This window comes from Pistacia vera, unplaced genomic scaffold, assembly GCF_008641045.1.
Source record: "Pistacia vera cultivar Batoury unplaced genomic scaffold, PisVer_v2 Contig317, whole genome shotgun sequence".
Classification (NCBI taxonomy): domain Eukaryota; kingdom Viridiplantae; phylum Streptophyta; class Magnoliopsida; order Sapindales; family Anacardiaceae; genus Pistacia; species Pistacia vera.
This window is the reverse complement of record NW_022196132.1, coordinates 1,640,182-1,663,291: the sequence shown is the minus strand read 5'-3', so window position 1 is coordinate 1,663,291 and position 23,110 is coordinate 1,640,182. Positions and strand designations below refer to the sequence as shown.

Genomic DNA, 23,110 nt, shown 5'->3' with positions numbered 1-23,110 from the left:
ATTAGCAAAACCCCCTTAAAACTAGAACAATATTGGAGAAGCTATCATGTCCCAGTTCCACGAGTTGGTCCAGGTTTTAAAATAAAGCCACAAAATGGTTATTTACCTCATTTGTGACTTACCTTATTTATTGGATTTATAAAATGTTTAATAAATTTTAAGGATTAGTTGAGTACACTTCAATTATCAAAATAAAAACAATTACTTACTTAAATTACTCATTAGGCTTTAAAAAACAATCTAATGGAGTTTTTGAAATCTTACCCATTTACTTCAATTCTTCAATCCTTCAAGTATTATATATATATATATGTATTGTGAAATAGGTTTTATGAAAGAAGTGAAATACTTATTATAGAATTGCAAAGGGACATCCACATTAATAACAATGCTAGATTTATTGCATCATAACTATTAATTATTTTTAAATTTATTATCATATTAATTAATTAATTTTAAATAAAAAGGTTCATTTATTGTATCATAAATTAATTGATAAAATATTGATTAATTTAATATATATGTAAATCACTATTCAAATTTCGCCGCTAAACACACAGCGCAAAATCACAAATTCAAATAAAACCCTTTCTAGGGTTTTCCAATTTCAATTCAATTCAATTCTAGGGTTTTTCAAATTTCTTCCCCAATTGAAACAAACCCTTCAAGGGTTTTCCAATTCCACCTCTAAACGGACCACCCCATTCCCCAATTTTCCATCTTTCTTCAATTTTACCGAGAAAATTTGAAAGAAAACAATCAGTCATGGTTACAACTTTAAAGCGGGAAATGGGTAGTGGCAGAAATAGTGAAAGTAGCGTCTTTACCGAAGAAGAAGAAGTGGAATGTAGTGATGCTTATCATCATCATCACCAAGACGTGGCTGCTCGTAGAGCTCTTCGTTCTCGTTACCGCTCTGTAAAATCTCGCATTAATGGTACTCAATTATGGTTTTTTTTTTTTTTTTTAATCTTAAGTTTAATTGAGTCAAATAATTTTTATTTTGTTTTAAAGTTGTGTTTTTATTTGTTTATTTTGATTGTTTGGGGTTTTGTGAATTGGGTTTGCAGATGAAAGAGAGGAGATATCAATGCTAATTCTAATAAGTTTAACACGATCATTAATCTATTGGACAGCTTGCATCAGCAGGGTATGTTAGTTTTATTTTTACTCTGTGTTCATTGATTATAATTTATAATTGTTATTAAACTTGAAACTTGAATTACAAGTTAAGTTCTAAATATATTATTTACAGTTTATTTGTTATATTATAGTCGAAATTGTGCTTGTAATTAATTTTTAATCCTGTTTTGAATGTTGAGATTTTGAAGTTTGAAAGGTGAAATAATTTCATCGAGATTTCTCTTGTCAATGACTTTTTGAGTAATCATAATGCGTCAACGGGGTATATGATTATATATTACTGTATGATCATTGATTGGTAAAATTATGATCCTTAGGTTAAAGGTGAAAATTGTGACATTAAACTTGAATTACAAGTTCGGAACATACTATGTTACAACTTACAACTTATTCTGTTACAGGTCTTATGCTTAATCAAATGTATCCAGGACTGTAGACTGTTCTAATATTAGTTGTGGTTGAAATAGTATTGTGATTAATTTTATATTGTTTTGAATTGGAAATATGCAATCATATGATATTTTGTTATCTTCTGCAATATTTAAGATTTTGTACAAATAGAATAATTTCTTTGAGTAGTGTATTATTTGGTCTCTTCTATATTTTTTTTTTGGAAATTTAATTGGGTTGTAGTGTTTTTTACTTGGATGTCAATCTGGTGGTAGTGAATATTGTTGCTTACATAAACATTATATGCAGCACTAATTTCTTTTTAGTATTCCTTTCTATTTAATTGTATACTTCATCTTCTGGGTTAGAGTAATTTTTTTTTTTTTTTTTTTTTTTTGATTTTTTTGGGTTCTGTGGACTGTTTAGTTTGACCCATTTTTTGATATGATTTTCAGTACAGAAACCTAGAGAGCAGATTGCTGATGCAGAGGCCCTGTTGGACATTACAAGCACCATGGTAGCATGTGTCCAGGTAGAAAATAATGGTGGCATAATTATTTCGGATTTTGTCTCCTCTCTTCTTAGAGACTTTGGGCAACAAAGTGGACCAAGTAGTACAGCCAAAGCTGGCTGTGCATCTATAGCTTGGGCGGATGTTGGAGTTGTAGTGTCAGATGCTTTCAGGAACAGTTGTGGATGCTCCACCATGTAATGGCAACTGAATTATTTATTGTTTCTATATATTTTTTCAAGTTCATTTATAATATCATATCACTTTTGTTTTATTCATCCTTCAGGGTTGGGCCCATGAATATTGAGCCAAAGGAACGAAAAGCTGCTGTTCGCAGAAAACGTGTAAATCCAGCAGAAAATTCTCAGCCGAAAGAGGTAAAAATGGATTCGCTTTCCTTCGCAAATAATTGATTTTATTGAGTTGTTATCTCTATCTAATCCTGTTTGGAGATTGCTTTTCCTTGGATAATTATATGTAATATAATAAGCAGACTGTTCATACAAATTATTTTCAGTTAACATTAAATAAGTGTGCATTATGCATCTCAATTCTTATATAGTTTGTTTATCTATCACCTGAAACTGCTCCTCCTTGATTTATTGCGACAATTTATATGTATCTTCAATTGTTATTACCTGAACCGTTTTAGAGTACCTATTTGTAATATTTACATGGCTAGTAACTTCTTTCCCCTTATTACCTGAACCGTTTTAGAGTACCTATTTATAATATGGACATGGCTAGTAACTTCTTTCCCTTTTCCCCTGCTGTAACTTTGAGCAATCATCTTAACTTTTTGCAGCTTGATGATGCTGTTACAGAAGAGCAAATGGGTACCGACAAAAATATGTTAACCATGTTTAATATCTTGAAGAAAAACAGAAGAGTGAGACTTGAGAATCTAGTTTTAAATAGAAGCTCTTTTTCACAGACAGTGGAAAATTTATTTGCTCTGTCATTTTTAGTCAAAGATGGGCGGGCTCAAATAAAAGTGGACGGGAACAATCATCATCTAGTTTGTAAGCTCCTTCTCAATTGCTGTGCTTCTATTAAGTTATTTTCTTCACTTTTTATTACTATTTTAAATATTTATCTTTTCCTGTTATTCAGCGCCAAGAAATGCTCCCAGTGCCAATGCAGTTGCATCTTCAGAAGTCACTTACAGCCACTTTGTCTTCAGATTTGATTTCAGGGATTGGAAGGTATTGGGAGAAAAGCAATTCTATGCTTGATCTATATATTCTGCAAATCTTATGTATTTTCTGGTTCTATACAATTTAAAGGTTAATAAAATTCTGGAGTGTGAATCTTTCTTTCACTGGTTTCTGAACATTTCTGGAATTTACAGTTGATGACAAGCTCTGTCGGCAATGGGGAGGAGTTGATGCCACATAGAAACGAAGCACGCTTATCAAGCAGTTGTCAACCAGAATGCGTAAATGTAGAATCTCAAGAAGCAGCCCAAACACGACCAATTAGGAAGTTGTCCAGGAACCGTGGCTTAGTTTTACATGAACAGACGATATTGGAAGATTCGCCTGAGAATGACCCTGCAGAAGCAAGACTTGCTGCCATTCGTAAAGGAAAGCTTTTACATGAAAACTCGGTATTGGAAGATTCACCTGAGAAAGACCCTGCAGAAGCAAGATGTGCTGCCATTCGTAAAGGGAAGCGTAAGGTGTACAGTTGATGACAATCTCTTTTGGTTTTGTGGAGGAGCTGATGCCACATAGAAACGAAGTATGAATATTAAGTAATTGTCAACCATACCGCATAAAGTAGAATCTCAAGAAACAGCCCAAACAATACGGATTAAGAAGTCGTCCAGGAACTGTGGCTTCGCTTTACATGAACATTTTGGTATGCTAAGATTCGCCTAAGAATGACACTACGTAAGCAAGACATGCTGCCATTCGTAAAGGGAAGCGTAAGGTGAGACAAATCGGTGCAGGCATTATAAGCATATTAATATATTATAAGTTTTTTGTCTAAGTATATATTTAGGGTTTGTTTATAACTAGAGTAGTTTAGGACCGTACATATCTAGAATTGTACAGATTTTTTGGTTCAAGTATATAGGTCCTTGTGTTTTCAGCATTTTTCTNGTAAAGGGAAGCGTAAGGTGTACAGTTGATGACAATCTCTTTTGGTTTTGTGGAGGAGCTGATGCCACATAGAAACGAAGTATGAATATTAAGTAATTGTCAACCATACCGCATAAAGTAGAATCTCAAGAAACAGCGCAAACAATACAGATTAAGAAGTCGTCCAGGAACTGTGGCTTTCGCTTTACATGAACATTTTGGTATGCTAAGATTCACCTAAGAATGACACTACGGAAGCAAGACATGCTGCCATTCGTAAAGGGAAGCGTAAGGTGAGACAAATCGGTGCAGGCATTATAAGCATATTAATATATTATAAGTTTTTTGTCTAAGTATATATTTAGGGTTTGTTTATAACTAGAGTAGTTTAGGACCGTACATATCTAGAATTGTACAGATTTTTTGGTTCAAGTATATAGGTCCTTGTGTTTTCAGCATTTTTCTCAAGCAGCGATTTAAGATCACTCCAACTTCTTACTCGTTGCATTATGCAAAGTCCTCTATTTGGCCAGGTTTAATGCAAATGCATCCTCTTCTTGCTAAGGGTTGTCGTTGGCTTGTTGGTAAGGGAGACAAGATTCATTTTTGGCAAGATAAATGGTTGGCTAGCCCTACCACTCAAATTCTTAGCATTCAAGATAAAGAAACCTCCCATTGTCTACGAAGGTTGCTGATCTTATTCATAATATTTTTTCCTATTTATTTCCCCAACGGTATTCTTGTTCTCAAGGAAAGAATGATGAGAAATTGATGCAAGTTATTAGTGTTATTGATCTTATAGACCCTTCTTCATCACGTGGAGTTGAATTCACTTGTTGCCAATAACCTTTGATTTCAGTGATGATAAAAAAATCTACACTTTGCCAGACACTGTTATAATAGTTGTTGGATGCCATTTCAATGGTAGCTTCCTGATCATATATCCTGTGTTAGCATTGGGGTTACGGTTTCATAATTTCGTTTTAAAGACATTTAACAAGAAAAGCAATATGATTACATTACGTTTCATAATACAAGTTAAATGTTACAATAACATTGCAGGGTCTATTTTGTAACAGAACCCAGAAGCCAGAATGAATAACACAATTCATAATAAATACCCTCTATGAAACAAATTGGGGATTGGAATGGTGTAAAATAATAAGGTGGGAGCAATATTTATTTGTGCAAATTCAAAATTCAGTACAACTCCACTCAAACACAATGAGAATCATCTCAAGCTCTAGCTTTGCTTAACTTTTGGAATGTCAAGGTTTTCAAATATGGGACTGTCAACTCCCACTCCCATAGCATTTAGACCATTGTCGACATAGACAACGGCACCGGTGATCGCCGACGCCAAAGGTGAAGCCAGGAAGGCTGCAGCATTCCCTACCTCCTCTGTTCCATTAAAAGGATAAGGGCTTATCTATTAAAACACAATTACAGGCAGGATAGGAGGTGTAGTTAGTGATTACTCACCTGCAGTTAGTTCTTTTTGTAAGGGTGAATTTTCTAATGAGTAATCAATCATCATATCGATAAAGCCGATTGCTTTTGCAGCCCGACTTCTTAAAGGACCTGGTGTTTTTGGGCGAACAAGAATGTCAAAAATCATATTATGCTTAAATTAGTTTGATAACGTATAGCAAAATTGAAGCCTTTCTATCTAATGTGTAGACAATTTATATTACTGTGCAAGAAATGGAACAAAGATAAAGTTTTACAATGTGACCTAAAAGCATAAGTAGACAGGCAAGGACCTAATGCGCTAATGAATAGCACCAAAAGACAATTTTCCATTGGCTGCAAGATGTCTATGATTGTAATTTGGTGAAATAACAATGTTAATCCTATGAAGTAGCTATTATACCTGCAGATATTGTGTTAACTCTGATCTTGTGTTTTCTTCCAGCTTCAAAAGCCAGCACCTAATTAAGCAATGAAGTTTGAAAAATATTATACAATCATCACAAATTTCTGATGAAACTGAAACAGACGCTTAAATATGGTCAGCCAGTAATACTCACGCGTGTGTCACTCTCCAGAGCAGCCTTCGCAGAGCTCATGCCTCCACCATATCTGAACATATAACAGTTTAGAAGGGGGAATATCATTAATAAGAAAGTGATCCATGCAAATACTGTGTTCAAAGAAACATACCCAGGAATGATCCTTTCAGAGGCAATGTATGTCAGAGAGATTGAAGCACCCCCTGAAATATCAACATCCATTTTACAATCAAGCATCATTTTCTGTGCATATTTCAAGTATCAGTACTAAAATTGGAAGCGAAAATTAGGTGAGGAACATACCTGGATTCATTATAGGAACAAAATGCTTGAGTAAAGAAACATAGGAATAACTTGACGCAGAGATGGCAGCAAGATATCCGTTTCTCGAAGTCTCCAGAAGAGGCTTGCTAACCTGTGGATGATTTGTAAAGAGAAGTTAACTGCCATTACAATCCTGGAGAAACCACATAAAAGTAAAAATGTAAAAAATGCTACACCTCTGGCCCATTTGCGAGTGAGTGCACAAGGATGTCAATGCTACCAAAATCCTGCTTTACAGATTCAGCAACCTCCTGCAAAACCATTATTACCAATTGGTTAACTGATGAGACCCCTTTAGTGCACGTCTTCAGCAGAAAGAATAAGAGAGGGAATACAAGATAAATGGCACTTTACTGGCATTCAGCATTGGACAGGTGGCATCTTCAGATTGGGTTTGACATAATTCTGTTAGAGGGGGAATGGTGCATAAAAAGGGTGACACTGAATATTTGGGTATCAAAAAGTAAAAAGGGAATTTGGCTTGGGGAGGTACTGGCCCTCGATGCCAGCTGGTTGTCCTTTTTTATTTTCTTTCTTTATTTTTGTTCTCTTTTGCCGATTTTCCTATTGTCTATTACTGTTCATTCTCTGGATTGTACTTGGTATACTTGTTGAGTATTGAACTGGTGATTGTTGGAATATAATTAGTATTGCAGAAGTATTTCTGAAATTCTGGTTGAATTGTTTTGCGTTTGTTGTTGAGGTGACTGGGCATTCTGGGTATTTGTAGTGCATGAATGGTTTTGCAGGTTGAGATAGAAGGAGAGTTCTATCATTAACCATCATCCAGTTTCTTATATGATGCCCGGAACAGTGATTTCCAGTGCTAATGCAATTTACCATGAGAAGGAAAATGCAATTTTTAGATCAAATTAAAGGCATTGTTGACAAGTACTAAACTTAATGCCCGGGTTGCTTTGTTATTTAAATGACGTTAATTTCAGATGGGGTTCATGAATATCACTCATTTATCAACTTCTACAGAGTATCTACTCCAAAGAGCGTAACAAATAACGATACCTGAACAGTCCATTTTGAGGACCCTGAGTAGCGTTTGTTTGTTTTCACCTGAACAAGACAGCAAATATGAATATCAACAGAATATAATAGAAATTTATAAAGAATACACTGGAAACTATATAAGGAGTATTTACATCTTCAGGAACATCCTCAAGATTGTCAAAAACTGCATCCAAAGGATAAACTTTGGTAATTTCCATTAATGATCCATCTGGCAATCTGAAATATCAAAGTTCAATAAGCAAAGGCCAGAGAGTCAGGACTAGTTCAGTAAGTGTCATCGAAATTGTATGTAATTAAGGAAAAGAGAAATGTGCTCCTACACGCGTGATTCATCAAACTTTCCACGCCGTAGACTACTTTCAAAGATGTTCAGTGCCTACATAAAATGAAACCTGCTATCAGAAACTATAAAACTTTGAAAGAAATTGGGCATGTCTACAACTACAAAAGATTTAAGTTCGATAGTTCACATACAGGCACCCAGGTCCCGACAAGAATTTCAGCACCTGCAGCAGCAAGAGCTTTCGCTATTGCCCAACCATATCCATTGTCATCAGCCACACCAGCAATGAATGCTCTTTTACCTGGTCACAGATGTCTCATTGTTAGATGTGACACACGATTACCACGAAAACAATTAGGCAAACAAGGAGATGTTCAACCTCTCAAATCAACAGGCAATCCGGGTAGAGGCTTGTTCTCATTTTCTGCAGACATTGCTCTTGTTACAAACTTGACAGATTTACCAGGCCTCGCTGTCAGGCTCTGGACCGATGGCTTCGCAGACGCAAGCTGAGAAGAGCTTGCAAGCATCTTCCAAGATGCATTTTGATTATCAGTACTAAAACTTCCTCTACCAGGCATAAAACTTTTACGAGACGACGAAACACAAGGCTTAATCACTGCCATTTGTGCCCCAGAAGTTGCCGCAGCAGCCATTTCCAGAAACTTAAATCAACAAGAACCTGCAAATTCAATAGTAAAACACTCCAAACAATCACTTCAATGTAAACAAGGGTCAGTTTACTTTCACAAAAAACATTTCATGGCAACAAAACAACACATAAAACATGCTTCCCAAAAACAAATTCACCCAATTCCATGCTCATAAAATGAAATGAATGACAACCCAAATTCAAAGATCTCAAAAGGGATTGATTAAAACACCAATTCAATCACATTAAACAAAAAACAGAGAATCTAAAAGGCTATCAAACCTTAAACAACATCAAAATATTAACAGAAAAATGAGTTCAAATTCATAGAAAGAGTGAAAGAAAGATCCCAAAACTCACCTCTGCAATGCCGAGAATTGAGAGAGAACAAAAGGGATGAAAGTGCAATGAATTTAAAGTTGTAAATGTGAGAGTTGGTAGTGAAAGTTTAAGTATGGCTTAGTTTCGATGAAATCAAAGTTTGGTTAACGATCGTTGAAGTGTAGGGAACTTTGGAATTATCAAAGAAAGTTTTGTTGAGCTGTTGGTTTTGGCGCCCATGCTAAATGATCTTTATGCCCTTTGCAGGTTTTTATGGACATTAGGGTAATTTGGGTATTTCTCTTTTGAGCTAATAATGTATTTTAATATTTAAAAATTATCTTCGGATGAAAAATCATAAATTAAATATTTAAATTTTTTTAATTGTTTTATAACTTTACGCTAGTTTTTATGGACATTAGGGTACTTTGGGTATTTCCCTTTTATCGTCTATTTGAGCTAAAAAAATAATGTATTTTAATATTTAAAAATTATCTTGGGATTAAAAATGATAAAAAATTGTGAAAAACAATTTTTAATTGTTTTATAATTTTACACTAGTTTTTTTATTGTATCTGAAAATTGTTTTCGAAAACGTTTTAAATGATTACTATCAAATGCATTTTCATATAATCTTTTATATACCTTGTTTCAAAAAATTAAATATTGTATTTAAATTCTATATTAGAAGAATCTAAGTTTCTTAACGTAAATTGACGGTGGTTAAATTATTTTAGATTATGAATATAGAGAAATAAATTAATGTTAGTAAACATTAATTTTTGACCTCTTTAAGTCTTTCCATTTTTCAAGAAAAATGATTTATAGGATAAAAAAGGTTTAATTTTGGGTTAAAAATTATTTATTGCTTTAATATATTTTCAGGGTGATATCAATTATGCCCTTTGCAAGTTTTTATGGATACTAGGGTACTTTGGGTATTTCCTTGTTATCATCTCAGATGGTTAGAAAGACCAACAACAGTCGTATTATATTTAATATTTAAAAATGTGTTTAATATAATATTTAAAAGTTATCTAAAAATTATAGAAAAATGTAAAAAAAGATTTTTAATAGTTTTATTATTTTACACTAGTTTTTTTTTATCATATCTGAAAATTATTTTCAAAAACGTTTTGACTGATTACTACCAAATGCATTTTCATATAATTTTTTATATATCTTGTTTTAAAAATGAAATATTGTATTTAAATTCTATGTTAGACAAATCTAAGTTTCTTGAAGTAAATCGACGGTGGTTAAGTTATTTTTTATTATGAATATAGAGAAATAAATTATTGTTACTATACATTAATTTTTTACATATTTCCATTGTTTAAGAAAAATGATTTATAGGATAAAAAAGGTTTAATTTTGTGTAAAAAATTATTTATTGCTTTAATAAAATTTTTGGGTGATATCAATTATGCCCTTTGCAAGTTTTTATGGTTACTAGGATACTTTGGGTATTTCCTTGTTATCGTCTCGGATGGTTAGAAAGACCAACAACAGGCGAATTATATTTAATATTTAAAAATGTGTTTAATATAATATTTAAAAATTATAGAAAAATGTAAAAAATAATTTTTAATCATTTTATTATTTTATACTAGTTTTTTTTATCGTATCTGAAAATTGTTTTCAAAAACATTTTGACTGATTACTACCAAATGCATTTTCATATAATTTTTTATATATCTTGTTTTAAAAATGAAATATTTTATTTAAATTCTATGTTAGACAAATCTAAGTTTCTTGACGTAAATCGACGGTGGTTAAGTTATTTTTTATTATGAATATAGAGAAATAAATTATTGTTAGTATACATTAATTTTTTTCGTATTGCCATTGTTTAGGAAAATGATTTATAGGATAAAAAAGGTTTAATTTTGGGTGAAAAATCATTTACTTGCTTTAATATAATTTTGGGTGATATCAAATATGCATTTAATTAATAAAATAAAATATAAAATTTATAATTTATAATTTATTTTAAAAATATAAATACATGCAATACAAGTGTTTATTATTTATTATTTATTAAATAATAAATTATATTTTCCAAAGATTTGCGGATATGTGATGAAGATTTAAGATCTTAAAAGAACTTCAAAAAGGGCCCAACATGAATGGCCCACTAAGAAAGCCCAGGCCCAATTCTAGGCCTCATATTGCGGCCCATTAAATCCAAAACTGAAGCATCACGTAACCGACTTACCCAAAATTAAGCTAACGTCATCAACCGTGAGTACACGTGAGGTGACGCGCCGGAATCCAAATGAAACAATTAACTCCCATATAATTTAAAATCTTAATGAAAAATCAACACAGCGATGAGTTTTTTGACCTCCCCTAAGATTTTGGTTTTATCTAAAACGCCCTCTATAGTTTGGAAATCGCCCGTGTCCTCTATAAGTATCGATAACCTCTCCTTGTTATGAGACGTCACAATAATTAAATTAAACTTTAAAGGATGTCAACTAGTCGCGGTAATGAATTAGTTTGAAGCAATTTCATTTCGTGTTGTGTCATTTTGTATTCGTGTTATGCTAATTTTTTTTCACCCAATACTTAACATATCAACCTATCGGATTTAAATATGGTTTTTAAAACGTTATTGTAAAATCACTACATCAAGATACATGATTATTAAGGTTCTTATAATTGTTTACTATAAATTTACTAAAATACCCTTAATTAATTAGTGAAATGGATGCAACAATTTCTAAGACTAAACTTGTTTTAATGGATTGATTTGTTAACTATCCAATCCAATAAGGCTAGTTTCGTCTATCATTTTTATCGAATGGACGTATATAGTGTTATCAGGTTATATAGGATTTAACAATTTGTGAGTCTAATAAAACCTTCCTGGGAGGTTAGTATAAATTATCAAACTACATGAGTTCTGGTACTACACTAAAAGTTCAGGGAGTTGAACGATATTAACCCTAATATTTATATTAATACAAATATACTTCCTATTAATATCTTTTCACTCTCCCAGCTCACTTTCTCTCACGTCTCAGCACCATAAACCCTTAAGCTAGGGTTAGGGTTTCAGTTTCCTCTGTTTCTCTAGTGCTTAATTTCCCGGTTTTAGCACAGTTACTCCATCGGGGTATTCGTTAAACGGAATTTCTATTTGGGTTTTGTGTTGGTTTCCTTTCATTGAATCTGGATCTAATGGATACCCGAAAGAGAGCGAAGTCTGAAGCTTCTTTCTACGCTAATGGCGCCCTCAAGAAATCCAAGCATGGTACGTTTCTTTCTTTATTTATTTTGTTTTAATTTCGTTTAGTTGCTGTAGAAAAGAGGCTACTTTGAAGGGAAAGATTAGAACTTGGCTTGATTTAGGAGTTAAATATAACAAATTTTGTTATGTTTTGCTGGTGTTAGAGTGTGATATTGTATTCTTTTTACTGGTTATGTGAAATATTAGTTACAGTTATAGTTTAATTAGCTGAAAATTTCTTTGTTGCTTTGATTAGGATATGTCGATTATTTGGTGTTTGGGATGAAGTGAACTGATTCGTATCAATTATAGGTATCGTTGATTTATAGATTCGCTTGGGCTTTGAACTGTTTAATGATGTTGTAATGCATATACTAGAAATTATAAGCTACCCTTTTCGTAGAATAAGAAGACTTCCATTTTAGATTAGAGATTGGACAGCTAATGCATCGATTCTGCAGAAATGATCAAGTTTCTTTATAAATAATTATAAGTTTAGTTTTGGTTTTTTTAAATGGTGTTAAGAATTTAATTACGAGATGGTCTAGATAATTTTATCAATAATCTGGAGAAACTTTAACTAAGAACAAGTAATTAATGTTTTGCAACAGAAACGGACAACTTATCTGGTGTAGGAAGCAAATCGAAGCCATGCACCAAGTTTTACAGGTTCAAATCTTTGCTTGTCTAAATAAGTATTTTGAATTGCATATTATGTTTATAAATTCTTTTAATAATTGAATTCAAAAGATAAAATTCTTTTAATGCGCTAATGAAGTGGGAATTCATAGCTATTACACAGGTACAAAATGTGGTTCGTTCTAACAAGTTAAGATTGAATCTTACTGAGATATTGTTCTGTTCGCTGACTGAAAGATAACCATCATTGGCAAAGTATAATTGGCACTAAGAAGCTCAACAATATTTGTAATTCTTACAACTGGTTTATACTATAACTTCAAAACTCTTCAGTGATGTCCTAATTTTATCCACCTAGTTAATTAAGGTATAAGTTTATGGTAATTATATCAACTTTTAGTTTTTATTCTTACTGCCAATACTTTGACTGGTAAATGTTATAAGGAAGATAATCTGTTAGTTTATGAAACTAATATGCCATGCCAAACTTTATCGCATTTTCAGTTCTGTTGTTGCACTTTCCCATCTTCCAAATATGAGACTGCAGCAGGATTGAGTATTTTGGTTTTTTGTGTCTTTTACTTGCCATAACGACTCATATGAAAACTCGTATTGGAGTCTTGTTTTTTGTTTATCAAATCAGCTTCAGATTAGGCAGTTTAATTATTTTCTGGGTGTTAGGATTCCAGTTGTCTGTGTCTAATATTTTTGTACTTTGGTTTGCAGCACTGCTGGCTGTCCATTTGGTGATAGCTGCCATTTTCTGCACCACTTTTCAGGTGGATACAATGCGGTGGCCCAGATGATGAATCTAGCGCCGGCCGTACCCCTGCCGTCTAGAAACATGGCTGCACCACCACCTACATCCAATGGCTCAGCTTTTAAATCTCGCATGTGCAACAAGTTTAGTTCTGCTGAAGGTTGCAAGTTTGGTGACAAATGCCATTTTGCTCATGGTGAATGGGAACTTGGCAATAGGATTGCCCCATCACATGATGATCCCCGTGGGATGGGACCCATTCCAGGTCGTATGGGCAGCCGGATGGAGCCACCTGCACCAGGACCTGCCGCTACTTTTGGTGCCTCAGCTACTGCAAAAATCAGTGTAGATGCTTCCCTTGCGGGTGCCATTATTGGGAAGGGTGGTGTGAACTCTAAGCAGATATGTCGCCAAACAGGAGCCAAGCTTTCCATCCGAGATCACGAGACAGATCCCAATCTCAAGAACATTGAGCTCGAAGGCTCTTTTGAGCAGATTAAGCAAGCCAGTGCTATGGTAAGAGAGCTGATCCTAAGCATAGGTCCTGTCCATGCGAAAAATCCTGGAGGTCCAGGAGGCACGGCTCATACAAGTAGTAACAACTTTAAGACAAAGCTCTGTGACAACTTTGCCAAGGGATCTTGCACCTTTGGGGAAAGATGTCACTTTGCACATGGAGCTGCAGAGTTGCGCAAGTCAGTTCTGTGAGGATTCAGTTTCCAGATTTTGCCGGTCGACACACTGTGTTGTGCAGTCATGTATTAGCAAGAGAGACCTGTTTTTTATATGTTGGTTTTGCAATGCATCTTAGTTGTACTGTTGATAAAAGATCATTGTATCAGAATTTTTGACCTTCTCGAGTTTCAGTTTCAAGTTATTGTAGCCTCTGTAGTCTTGATTACATTCTTCAAAGTTGGCGAGCCAACAAATTGAGAGAATTTTGTTTTCATCCCTATGGTTTTGTTCTAAATAATTTAAAGCCTTAAAGGACACTCGTTTTGAATACCGTTAATTAATATAGAACTTACTAATAAAATGATGAAAATATGTGTCTACTCTTATTATAAAGTCAAACCATTTCCTTCAAATTAGCGGTGTAATATATTTTTAAGAAATATTTTTGCCATTTTAGTTTCATTTCTAAGTCAATTAACCATAGCGTAATACTATACTCACTAATACTTCTCACTAACATTCTCTTACTAACGTCACATGTTAGCTTACAATTCGTCAATTTACATGGGGTTCGTCTGTCTAATAATGGGTTCCACGTAACCAAGCCAAACACAAACTCCCATATGAGATCAGTAAGATGGGGTTAATGAGAGGGATTAATGAAGTTAGTATTATTGTTAACCATAATTATCAATATATTGAGTCATATGCTCAAAATACTCAAAAAAAAACAAGTATTCTTTAACTATTTATTAAAAAAAAAATACCATGACCGATATTAAGTAATATTATTTATTCTAAACACTTACTTTAAATTCGTATACTAAATTATGTATCGTCATATATGTATTATCTGTTATTTAATATATTAATAATATTATTATTTTATCTTATATTAACAAGCTTCAATAAAAGAAAACCCTGATATTGTCACAAACAAAACAACTTTTTTATTAAAGTACAAGTGTAGATACAACAAACCAAACAAAAATTGGATAAACATTAGACAAAAACAAATACCACTGACTTGCGGTCGGATGGAAAGAGGAACGCCTGGAGGGATGGAGGGACATCTAGGTAAGACCGTCCTCTAATCTTGAGTTCGAGTTATACCAAGGCCAATTACCATATAAAAACAAAAACACAAACACTCCCAAACCCTAAATATGTGAGAGGACAATAGAGAACAACCTTATCCTCCCTTACATATCAAACTCTTATATAAACCCCCCAAAACACACTTCACATTCATCACTTAACTGTAAGAGCCACCGGTACCGTGGTACGGACCGGGTGGATTCCCGCCGGCTTTAGTGTTATGAGCCATGGTCCGCCCCGTCCCACTGTTCATTCCTATTGGGTGAGACTCGACCACCCCTTCAACAACGTGGCCGCCTGCGGGTTGCCCGGTTCCATGTCCAGGCATTGCGGACATCTGGTGGCCCCCCGTGGACAAGCCGTGTTCACCTGTGGTTGAATATGAGGCGGTCCCAGTGGGATTAATAGTTGCACTGGGTGTTATGTAACTATTATCTACACCGGTACTGTCGTACGGACCCGATGGGTTAGCGCCGGCTCGAGTGTTATGAGCCATGGTCCGCCCTGTCCCGCTGTTCCATCCGATTGGGTGAGAATCGACCAGCCCTTCAACCACGTGGCCGCCCATGGGCTGCCCGGTTCCATGTCCGGGCATTGCGGACATCTGGTGGCCCCTGGTGGACCAGCCGTGCTCCCCGATGGTTGAATATGAGGCGGTCCCGGTGGGACTAGTAGTTGCACCGAGTGTTATGTAACTATTATCTACTCCGGTAGGGCTGGTTCCTGTGAAAACTGGATCGCTGGCACCACCTTTGGGAGAATGTCTTGCTGCTGCATTGTGCTTCATGGTCTCCAGCTTGTTGATTTCTGCTTGTGTTAGCCTCTCTTCTTTCTTCTCCGTCGCCATTGCTTTCTCCATTGGAGAATGAGCTTGCATCTTCTCCACCTGCACCACCATTAGTTTCTCTCGTTAAAACTCAAATTATATACATACCTATGTAAATCTCTGGTGCGGACGTTTTTTACATGCCAATCAAGAGTAATTTGTATAAATACAAAATTGAAATTTAAGTGGAAGAAGATGTTGGAATAGGTTCATTTTTCAACAGAAGAGGATGAACCTTTTCTTGTACAGTGGCCTTCGTCTTCTCCACTCCAGCTTTTGCAGAGGCTGCAATGTTGGCTGCTGTTTCCTTCATTGACTGCATTTTCACTTTCACTTTTTTCAAACTTCAAAATTCCTCTGAATTTCGATTTCTTTTGTGTGAATAAATTAGCAGTTTGGCATCATGGTTAAATAGGGGAAGAAGAGATCACGGGTTTGCGACACGTAACAGGGAAGATATAGCACGTGGAGAGTTCTCAGGAGATTGTTCGCTGCTTCTAGCAGGTTTATGCCACGTGATCCAATGGCGGAGGTTAAGGATTACGTGGCGGGTTGTCGGAACAAGAAGCCGATTCTGTCGACACGTGTTGCTTCCCTTTGATAACCTTTGACCCGATTATTACGAGAAGAGAATTATTCTTCAATTTAATTAAAGAATTTTGGAAAATAATTTGTGGTGTTGGTTTTATACGACTGATAATTTAAAAGATTAAATAGAATTATTAAAGGGATATCAATTATTTCATTCTAATCATAATTATATATTTTTATTATAATAATCCTAAATTCACCATTTACAATATTTTCTCATGATCTCTAACGTTACAATGTTCTCCTTTAACCTCTTTTCTTGTAACTTCTAACGGTATCTTCTCCTTTAACCTCTTTTCTTGTAACTTCTAACGGTTGGTTAATTCGCAAATAAATGGAATCCGTATAAATAGATAAGACTCATTTTATAAGTTATTATATCAAAAGTTGTAAGATACAAGTTATTATATCAAAAATTATGAGAGAATGTTATAAAATTAGAAATTGTGAAAAAAAGTTACGAGATTAGATTGTAGACTTAAAATTTCTCTTTTTATTAATGTTGATCAGATTTCAATTTTATTTATCAAATCTGGAGTTTATTCAGCAATTTTTGTTTTATTACTAAAGAGATTATTATAATCAAATTCAAAGAGAAGCAAATGAATATGGAGACGATGGAGATAATTTCCTGAATTATTTTACAATATATATTTTATTATTATTATTATTACTATTTTACAATTATATATACATTTTATTTTACACAATTTCCATTTTTTATTCAAAAGCTGACTCAAGTAAACCTGGCGCATCGGCCCTCACAGGTCCCCTCGGATGGACTCGGTCAGCGGTGGCCGGCCCGGTGGGGATGGTCGCATAGTCTCCAGTACTTCCAGTCAAAACCGGCGTTTCAGTGTCAGTGGTGGCGGCGGCCGTGGCGGCGCCAGCTACATCTGTTAATGTATAATCTTAACTGCCCCACGTTTTGTAACCGGGGTGTGGTCCACCGGACTCCGCTATCTGCCTGGCGTCCTCGTTGTGTGAATGCGCCTCCTCCTTGTTGAACTGCGCTTGAGTTTTCCTCTCTTCCTTCATCCGAGTCGCCGCTTCTTTCTCCGCCAGGTCGCTTGTCCTCATTCTCTCGCCCTGTAAGGGATTTTTATTCAAAATTTGATAAAAAGAAAGGGAGTAAATGTGAAAGTTTTTATGAATAATAACTAACCTTCTCTTCGGCGGCGGCCTAGGCCTTCTCTATGGCGGCTTTAGCGGAAGCAGCGGCGTTGGCCGCTGATTCTTTGACGGACTCGGCTGCACTCCTTCCTGACTGCATTTTGGATCAGATTTCGGTCACTACTTCGATTTTCTTTTGACTTTGGTCAAATTCTTTGCATGAAGATTTGACTTTAAATATATGTAGAAAGATGGTGGGGTTATGACACGTGTAAAAGACAAGTGACACGTGGATGATCTGTGTATTGCGGTTCCTGACCTGTTTAGCCACGTTTCTCAAGCTTAGATCAGTTACTGTGTCTTCATCACAATTATCCTCAGGTTTGGTTGTCCCAATAATACGATGTAGTTTTTCGTCATATTCCAGTTTTGAACATCGATGCAGGAGACTGATGCAGGTTTTGGTGCCGTTGTAAATATATAACAACAAACGTAATACGATATATTTACGGTATCGTCTGTGACGTCGTTTTATGGTTGAAGCGGCACTTTGTCCAAATTAATACTAGAAAGGTGAAACGTAATATGACATATTTATGGTACTATTTGATGTCGTTCTACGGTTGAAATGGTGCTTTGTCTAAATATAGACAAGGTCTGACGAGTAATTTAAGTATACAACAACAAATGCAATACAACATATTTACGATACTATCTGACGTCGTTTTATGGCTGAAGTTGTGCTTTGTCACATGACAAGTTAATTTAAGTAGACAACAATAAATGTAATACAACATATTTACAGCACTATCTGATGTTATTTAACGGTTGAAACGACACGACACTTTGTCCAAATACAAACAAGGTTGACGAGTTAAGTTGGATAATTTTTCTGTTGTGTTTGGAAAAATTATATGACCGGAGATTAAAGAAGATACGTAATTCTGTTCATTTTTGTTAATTCTTCAATCCAAAGACATCAAATAACAAGTAACCAATTATTTGATAAAGAAATTGCACATTCATAATAAGTACCTCAGATTAATTTGAATGATCACTAAAACTCTTATATACCCAATGATAAATAAGTATCTNGGCACTTTGTCCAAATTAATACTAGAAAGGTGAAACGTAATATGACATATTTATGGTACTATTTGATGTCGTTCTACGGTTGAAATGGTGCTTTGTCTAAATATAGACAAGGTCTAACGAGTAATTTAAGTATACAACAACAAATGTAATACAACATATTTACGATACTATCTGACGTCGTTTTATGGTTGAAGTTGTGCTTTGTCACATGACAAGTTAATTTAAGTAGACAACAATAAATGTAATACAACACATTTACAGCACTATCTGATGTTATTTAACGGTTGAAACGACACGACACTTTGTCCAAATACAGGTTGACGAGTTAAGTTGGATAATTTTTCTGTTGTGTTTGAAAAAATTATATGACCGGAGATTAAAGAAGATACGTAATTCTGTTCATTTTTGTTAATTCTTCAATCCAAAGACATCAAATAACAAGTAACCAATTATTTGATAAAGAAATTGCACATTCATAATAAGTACCTCAGATTAATTTGAATGATCACTAAAACTCTTATATACCCAATGATAAATAAGTATCTCGATTAATTTGAATGATCACTAAAACTCTTATATACCCAATGATAAATAAGTACCTCGATTAATTTGAATGATCACTAAAACTTTTATATGGTTAATAGTTCCAACCTCTAGGGTCTCAAAGGCTTAATCAGTTGGTAGTTCCAGCCTCTAGTGTCTCAAGGGATTAATTCCAAAGAAATTGCACATTCATACCCAATAATAAATAAATACCTTGGTCACTAAAACCCTTATCCGACCGGTAGTTCCAACCTCCAAGGTCTTAAGGGATTAATTCCCTGTTAGTCGGCCAATAGTTCTAGTCTCCACGGTCTCAAAGATTAATTTCAATCTTTAAAGTCTTAAGAGATTAGTTAAAATACGTGTAAACTGATTCAAACACTTTTAGAGTTTCAAAGAATTAATTGAGGTGCGCGTGAGCTAACCCGACACCTCCGATCATTAAAAATAAAAAATAAATAAGTAATAATATGTAACAAGTAAGTAAATAATTTAGGGACTTCTTGTTTGATGAATAATTCACATTCAATTCTAATTTTGTCTCACAACTTTTTATTTTCTTCTTTAAGAGATTACTCGGATTGATTGATGTGCTTACAATATGACAAAATTTAATTTTAACATTGCATCCAAATTATAATATATCAATTCTTAATTTATAAAAAAAAAAAAAAATGCAATCCTTTATATAAACCTCCCCACTTTATTTAATTCAAGCAGAAAAACGATGTCGTTTACAACCAAATTCAAAACAAAAGAGGAAAGTAAAAACTTCAGCGAGAAAATGTATACTACTGGCTAGAAACTTTAACTAAGCCCAGCTAGCTACTTCAGCGGTAAGCGCCTCCGGAGGTGGGTCCGGGGTGATAACGGGGATCAGCAGCAGGGGTGGTGTAATCATCGACGTAGTCTTCGGTGGCAGTGGTCGTTTCGGGAGGTTCAGTGCCCCGTGTCTTGTATCCAGGGCGAGGTCCATCGGACTCCACCAGGCACCTGGTCGCTTCGTTGTGTGCCTTGGCGGCGTCCGTGTTGAGCTCTGCATCGGAATTTCCCATCTCTTTCTCAAGAGTGGCGGCCTCTTTGTCCGCCGGGTCTCTCGTTGTCATTTTCTCGGCCTGCATGAAAATACCATAAATGACTATAAATAAATAAATAAATATTAATATATCAATTACTTGGATATGTCACCTTCTCCTTGGCGGTGGCCCTGGCCTTCTCCATGCCGGCCTTGGCAGAGGCGGAGGTGTTGGCAGCCGATTCTTTAACGGACTCCGCGGCTTTTCTTCCTGACTGCATTTTTTCAGTTTGATTATTGAACAATGATCAAGAAATTTGCACGAAGATTGAATTGATAGTAGTAGCTTGTGAGAAGTGTGGGTTAAATAGCTATTGAAAATTCTTGGAATTACGACACGTGTGCGATAAAATGACACCTGGTTGATTTATGTGTCGTCGTTTCTGACATGTTTAGCCACGTTGCTTATTGTCGGAATTATAAGGATGACCTCTCGCGGTTTCCCCAAAAAAAAAAAAAAAAAAAACCACAGACAGCCGGTTTATAAACAAAAATAATTAGATCAATGCCACCCCACTCTCTCATGGCTATTTTTCACTCCAAATCCAACTCCCTTCCTCTATGATTTCTCCTCTCCATTCTCCCCAGTTCAATCTTTCAAACTCAATCCCTCTCGTCCTACCAAACCGTCANACTATTGATTCAATTGGCCATCATTTTCACTTAATTCGTATTGGATTCCGCTTTGTCTAATAGACAGAGGAAAAGTTTCCATATCCCACTCTGAAAAAAAAAGCCTATTTATTGATAGGTCAGGCCTTCAGAAAGACTTGTACCATCTTAATCTTCTAGTTTTCACTCTTCTAGTTTGCCGCGGACTCTGCTCTTAGAGTCGATTCCTACTCTCGAACAGAAAGCAGGTAAGCCCGAAAAGCTTTGAAGCGGAGACTATTGGTAGTGAGAGAAATGTCATCTAAAGAAAGGCAGGTGCCATCCCCGCTGATTAAAGGAAAAACTCTTCGCTGGGAACTCTCCAAGCAAGTGATTTGAGGTACTTTAGTAACTCGACTGGAATGCTTGAAGCTACTAGAGAAAGTCCTACTCTTTCATTTAGAGCCGAAACAGCTTCAGATGGTTCTTTTCCTGTCTAATTCAACTGTCGACTTTGTAAATGATTCAGTAGACCCGGGAACTTCTATTATTATGTTAGAAGGCTTGCCCCAAGCGCTTTAGGTACCTAGTACGCACAACTAGCCGTTATCCCCTACCGTCATAGCTTCAGATTTCCAACAGCCCTTAGACACTCAAATGCCCCGGGATCGCATTTCCACTTCCACTGTCCCTGGTATCAACCACTTACATCATTAGAAGTAGATCTTCCTCAGAGAAGGAAAGTCTATAGATACCTAAAATGCTGAACAGAAAGTGAAAGCGGTCCAGAAATTCTCATAACCGCGGGGAAGCCCTTCACTTCTAAGGAGGATTTTTTATTCCCATATAACTCCATCAATTGATTCAGTAGCCGCCCTAGTAGCATAAAATACAATTGCTTCTACTCCCGCTTTTGAAGTATGCCATCTATCTTCTGCTGTAAATGCAACTACTGGTTCATTGATAGTGTACACCCTTACCAAGGCCAAGGATGAAATGCCAGATTGAACTGATACTGTTGGCCAATCAAGGCAATCATCAGCCTACGAGGTCTAGGGAATGAAAGTCTTATAGAGGAGACTGGCTTCGTAAGTAAAGTAAATGAATTTGAGATAGATAGCTCGGAGAAGCTGGAGAGGCACGGAGTGACTCGACTGAAAGGAGAGGTGAATGAGTTACCAGCTACAGAAACTATTCACTCTGATGTTACACCATTTCCTGCCGAGAAACGCCTTATCTTTGTGCCGATATTGGAACTATTTCATATGTAGATTCCTCAACTTATTCCCTTTATGGTATTGAACCAGTAACAAGATCGTCCCTTTCCGATTCCGATTCGTTGACTGCTAGAGCAAGAGGACCTTTCCTACCTTATGATAGACAGCTTTCACTGCTACGGCTATTGGCTTTAGCTCTACTATGGCATTCCCTGTAGTTCTTGGAGTAACTCAAACTCGAACTCCTGTTACAGCTTATGCCGGCTATAGACTACGCCTCTATTCATCCTTCGTTCGTGATCACTCCTAGCAATCACTTCACTGGCTAACAGTTAGTTAGAAAGTGTTCCGGCTAAGGCCTATAGAACTCATTTCACTCCGGTTATAGCTGAAAGTGGCTTTGTTCTTATCGTTCAGTGGTCACTCGCCTATAGGTAAGTAAAGAAGGGATTCTATTGTATTCCGATACTGTTACGAGCTGTCTTAACTCCACTTACTTCTAGGCCATTAGCTCAGTAAGCTCAGTAACTCCATTCTCTTATGCCAGCCTTACCTCAATTCCCTTCTTCGCCTCAACAGCTAAAGCATCCCTTTCTGCAGCTCCTGAAACAGCCGAAGAACCTGGAGTTTATGATTCCGGCAGGAGAGGTATTCTTTACTGCGCTCTAGCAACAAGACAGCTAGCCGATCAGTCGTAACTGCCCCCGACAGCCACTCCTTCTCTACAGCTTGCTCGCATAAGGACGCTTCGCTAGCAGCCTATTCTCATCAAGCTACTCCGAACAAAGAGAAGGAATACTCTTTAGAATGCGCTAGCAGCAACCCTNCCCACACGAGAGGCAATTTCCTCGTCTTCACCTGGTTCGATGCTTTAACTTTACGCAACAAAAACCAATTCGGTGGCCA

The 23,110-nt window shown here is 35.7% G+C and overlaps 4 protein-coding genes and 1 pseudogene across 4 annotated transcripts; 2 read left to right on the top strand and 3 right to left on the bottom strand.

Annotated features, from left to right (window-relative positions):
* The first annotated feature begins 562 nt into the window (after nucleotides 1–562).
* On the top strand, nucleotides 563–3,839 carry LOC116136646 (annotated as a pseudogene).
* Nucleotides 3,840–5,107: 1,268 nt separating this feature from the next.
* Nucleotides 5,108–8,951, bottom strand: LOC116136622 (enoyl-[acyl-carrier-protein] reductase [NADH], chloroplastic-like). Its single transcript, XM_031422293.1, has 13 exons — nucleotides 8,786–8,951; nucleotides 8,153–8,455; nucleotides 7,965–8,074; nucleotides 7,811–7,866; nucleotides 7,622–7,706; nucleotides 7,488–7,535; nucleotides 6,644–6,718; nucleotides 6,447–6,558; nucleotides 6,295–6,346; nucleotides 6,162–6,213; nucleotides 6,005–6,062; nucleotides 5,614–5,712; nucleotides 5,108–5,532 (listed from the first exon to the last, which is right to left on the bottom strand). The coding sequence occupies exons 2-13, from the start codon at nucleotides 8,427–8,429 to the stop codon at nucleotides 5,375–5,377; spliced, it is 1,182 nt and encodes a 393-aa protein (XP_031278153.1). The 5' UTR covers nucleotides 8,430–8,455; nucleotides 8,786–8,951; the 3' UTR covers nucleotides 5,108–5,374.
* A 2,810-nt stretch (nucleotides 8,952–11,761) lies between these two features.
* Nucleotides 11,762–14,335, top strand: LOC116136664 (zinc finger CCCH domain-containing protein 14-like). The gene is made up of 3 exons (XM_031422339.1): nucleotides 11,762–12,005; nucleotides 12,593–12,650; nucleotides 13,347–14,335. The coding sequence occupies exons 1-3, from the start codon at nucleotides 11,933–11,935 to the stop codon at nucleotides 14,086–14,088; spliced, it is 873 nt and encodes a 290-aa protein (XP_031278199.1). The 5' UTR covers nucleotides 11,762–11,932; the 3' UTR covers nucleotides 14,089–14,335.
* A 975-nt stretch (nucleotides 14,336–15,310) lies between these two features.
* On the bottom strand, nucleotides 15,311–16,343 carry LOC116136667 (18 kDa seed maturation protein-like). Its single transcript, XM_031422341.1, has 2 exons — nucleotides 16,215–16,343; nucleotides 15,311–16,039 (listed from the first exon to the last, which is right to left on the bottom strand). The coding sequence occupies exons 1-2, from the start codon at nucleotides 16,299–16,301 to the stop codon at nucleotides 15,311–15,313; spliced, it is 816 nt and encodes a 271-aa protein (XP_031278201.1). The 5' UTR covers nucleotides 16,302–16,343.
* Nucleotides 16,344–20,067: 3,724 nt separating this feature from the next.
* LOC116136521 (11 kDa late embryogenesis abundant protein-like) lies at nucleotides 20,068–20,645 on the bottom strand. The gene is made up of 2 exons (XM_031422214.1): nucleotides 20,510–20,645; nucleotides 20,068–20,436 (listed from the first exon to the last, which is right to left on the bottom strand). Exons 1-2 carry the CDS (start codon nucleotides 20,615–20,617, stop codon nucleotides 20,152–20,154), a joined length of 393 nt encoding a protein of 130 aa, XP_031278074.1. The 5' UTR covers nucleotides 20,618–20,645; the 3' UTR covers nucleotides 20,068–20,151.
* Between the last annotated feature and the right edge of the window lie 2,465 nt (nucleotides 20,646–23,110).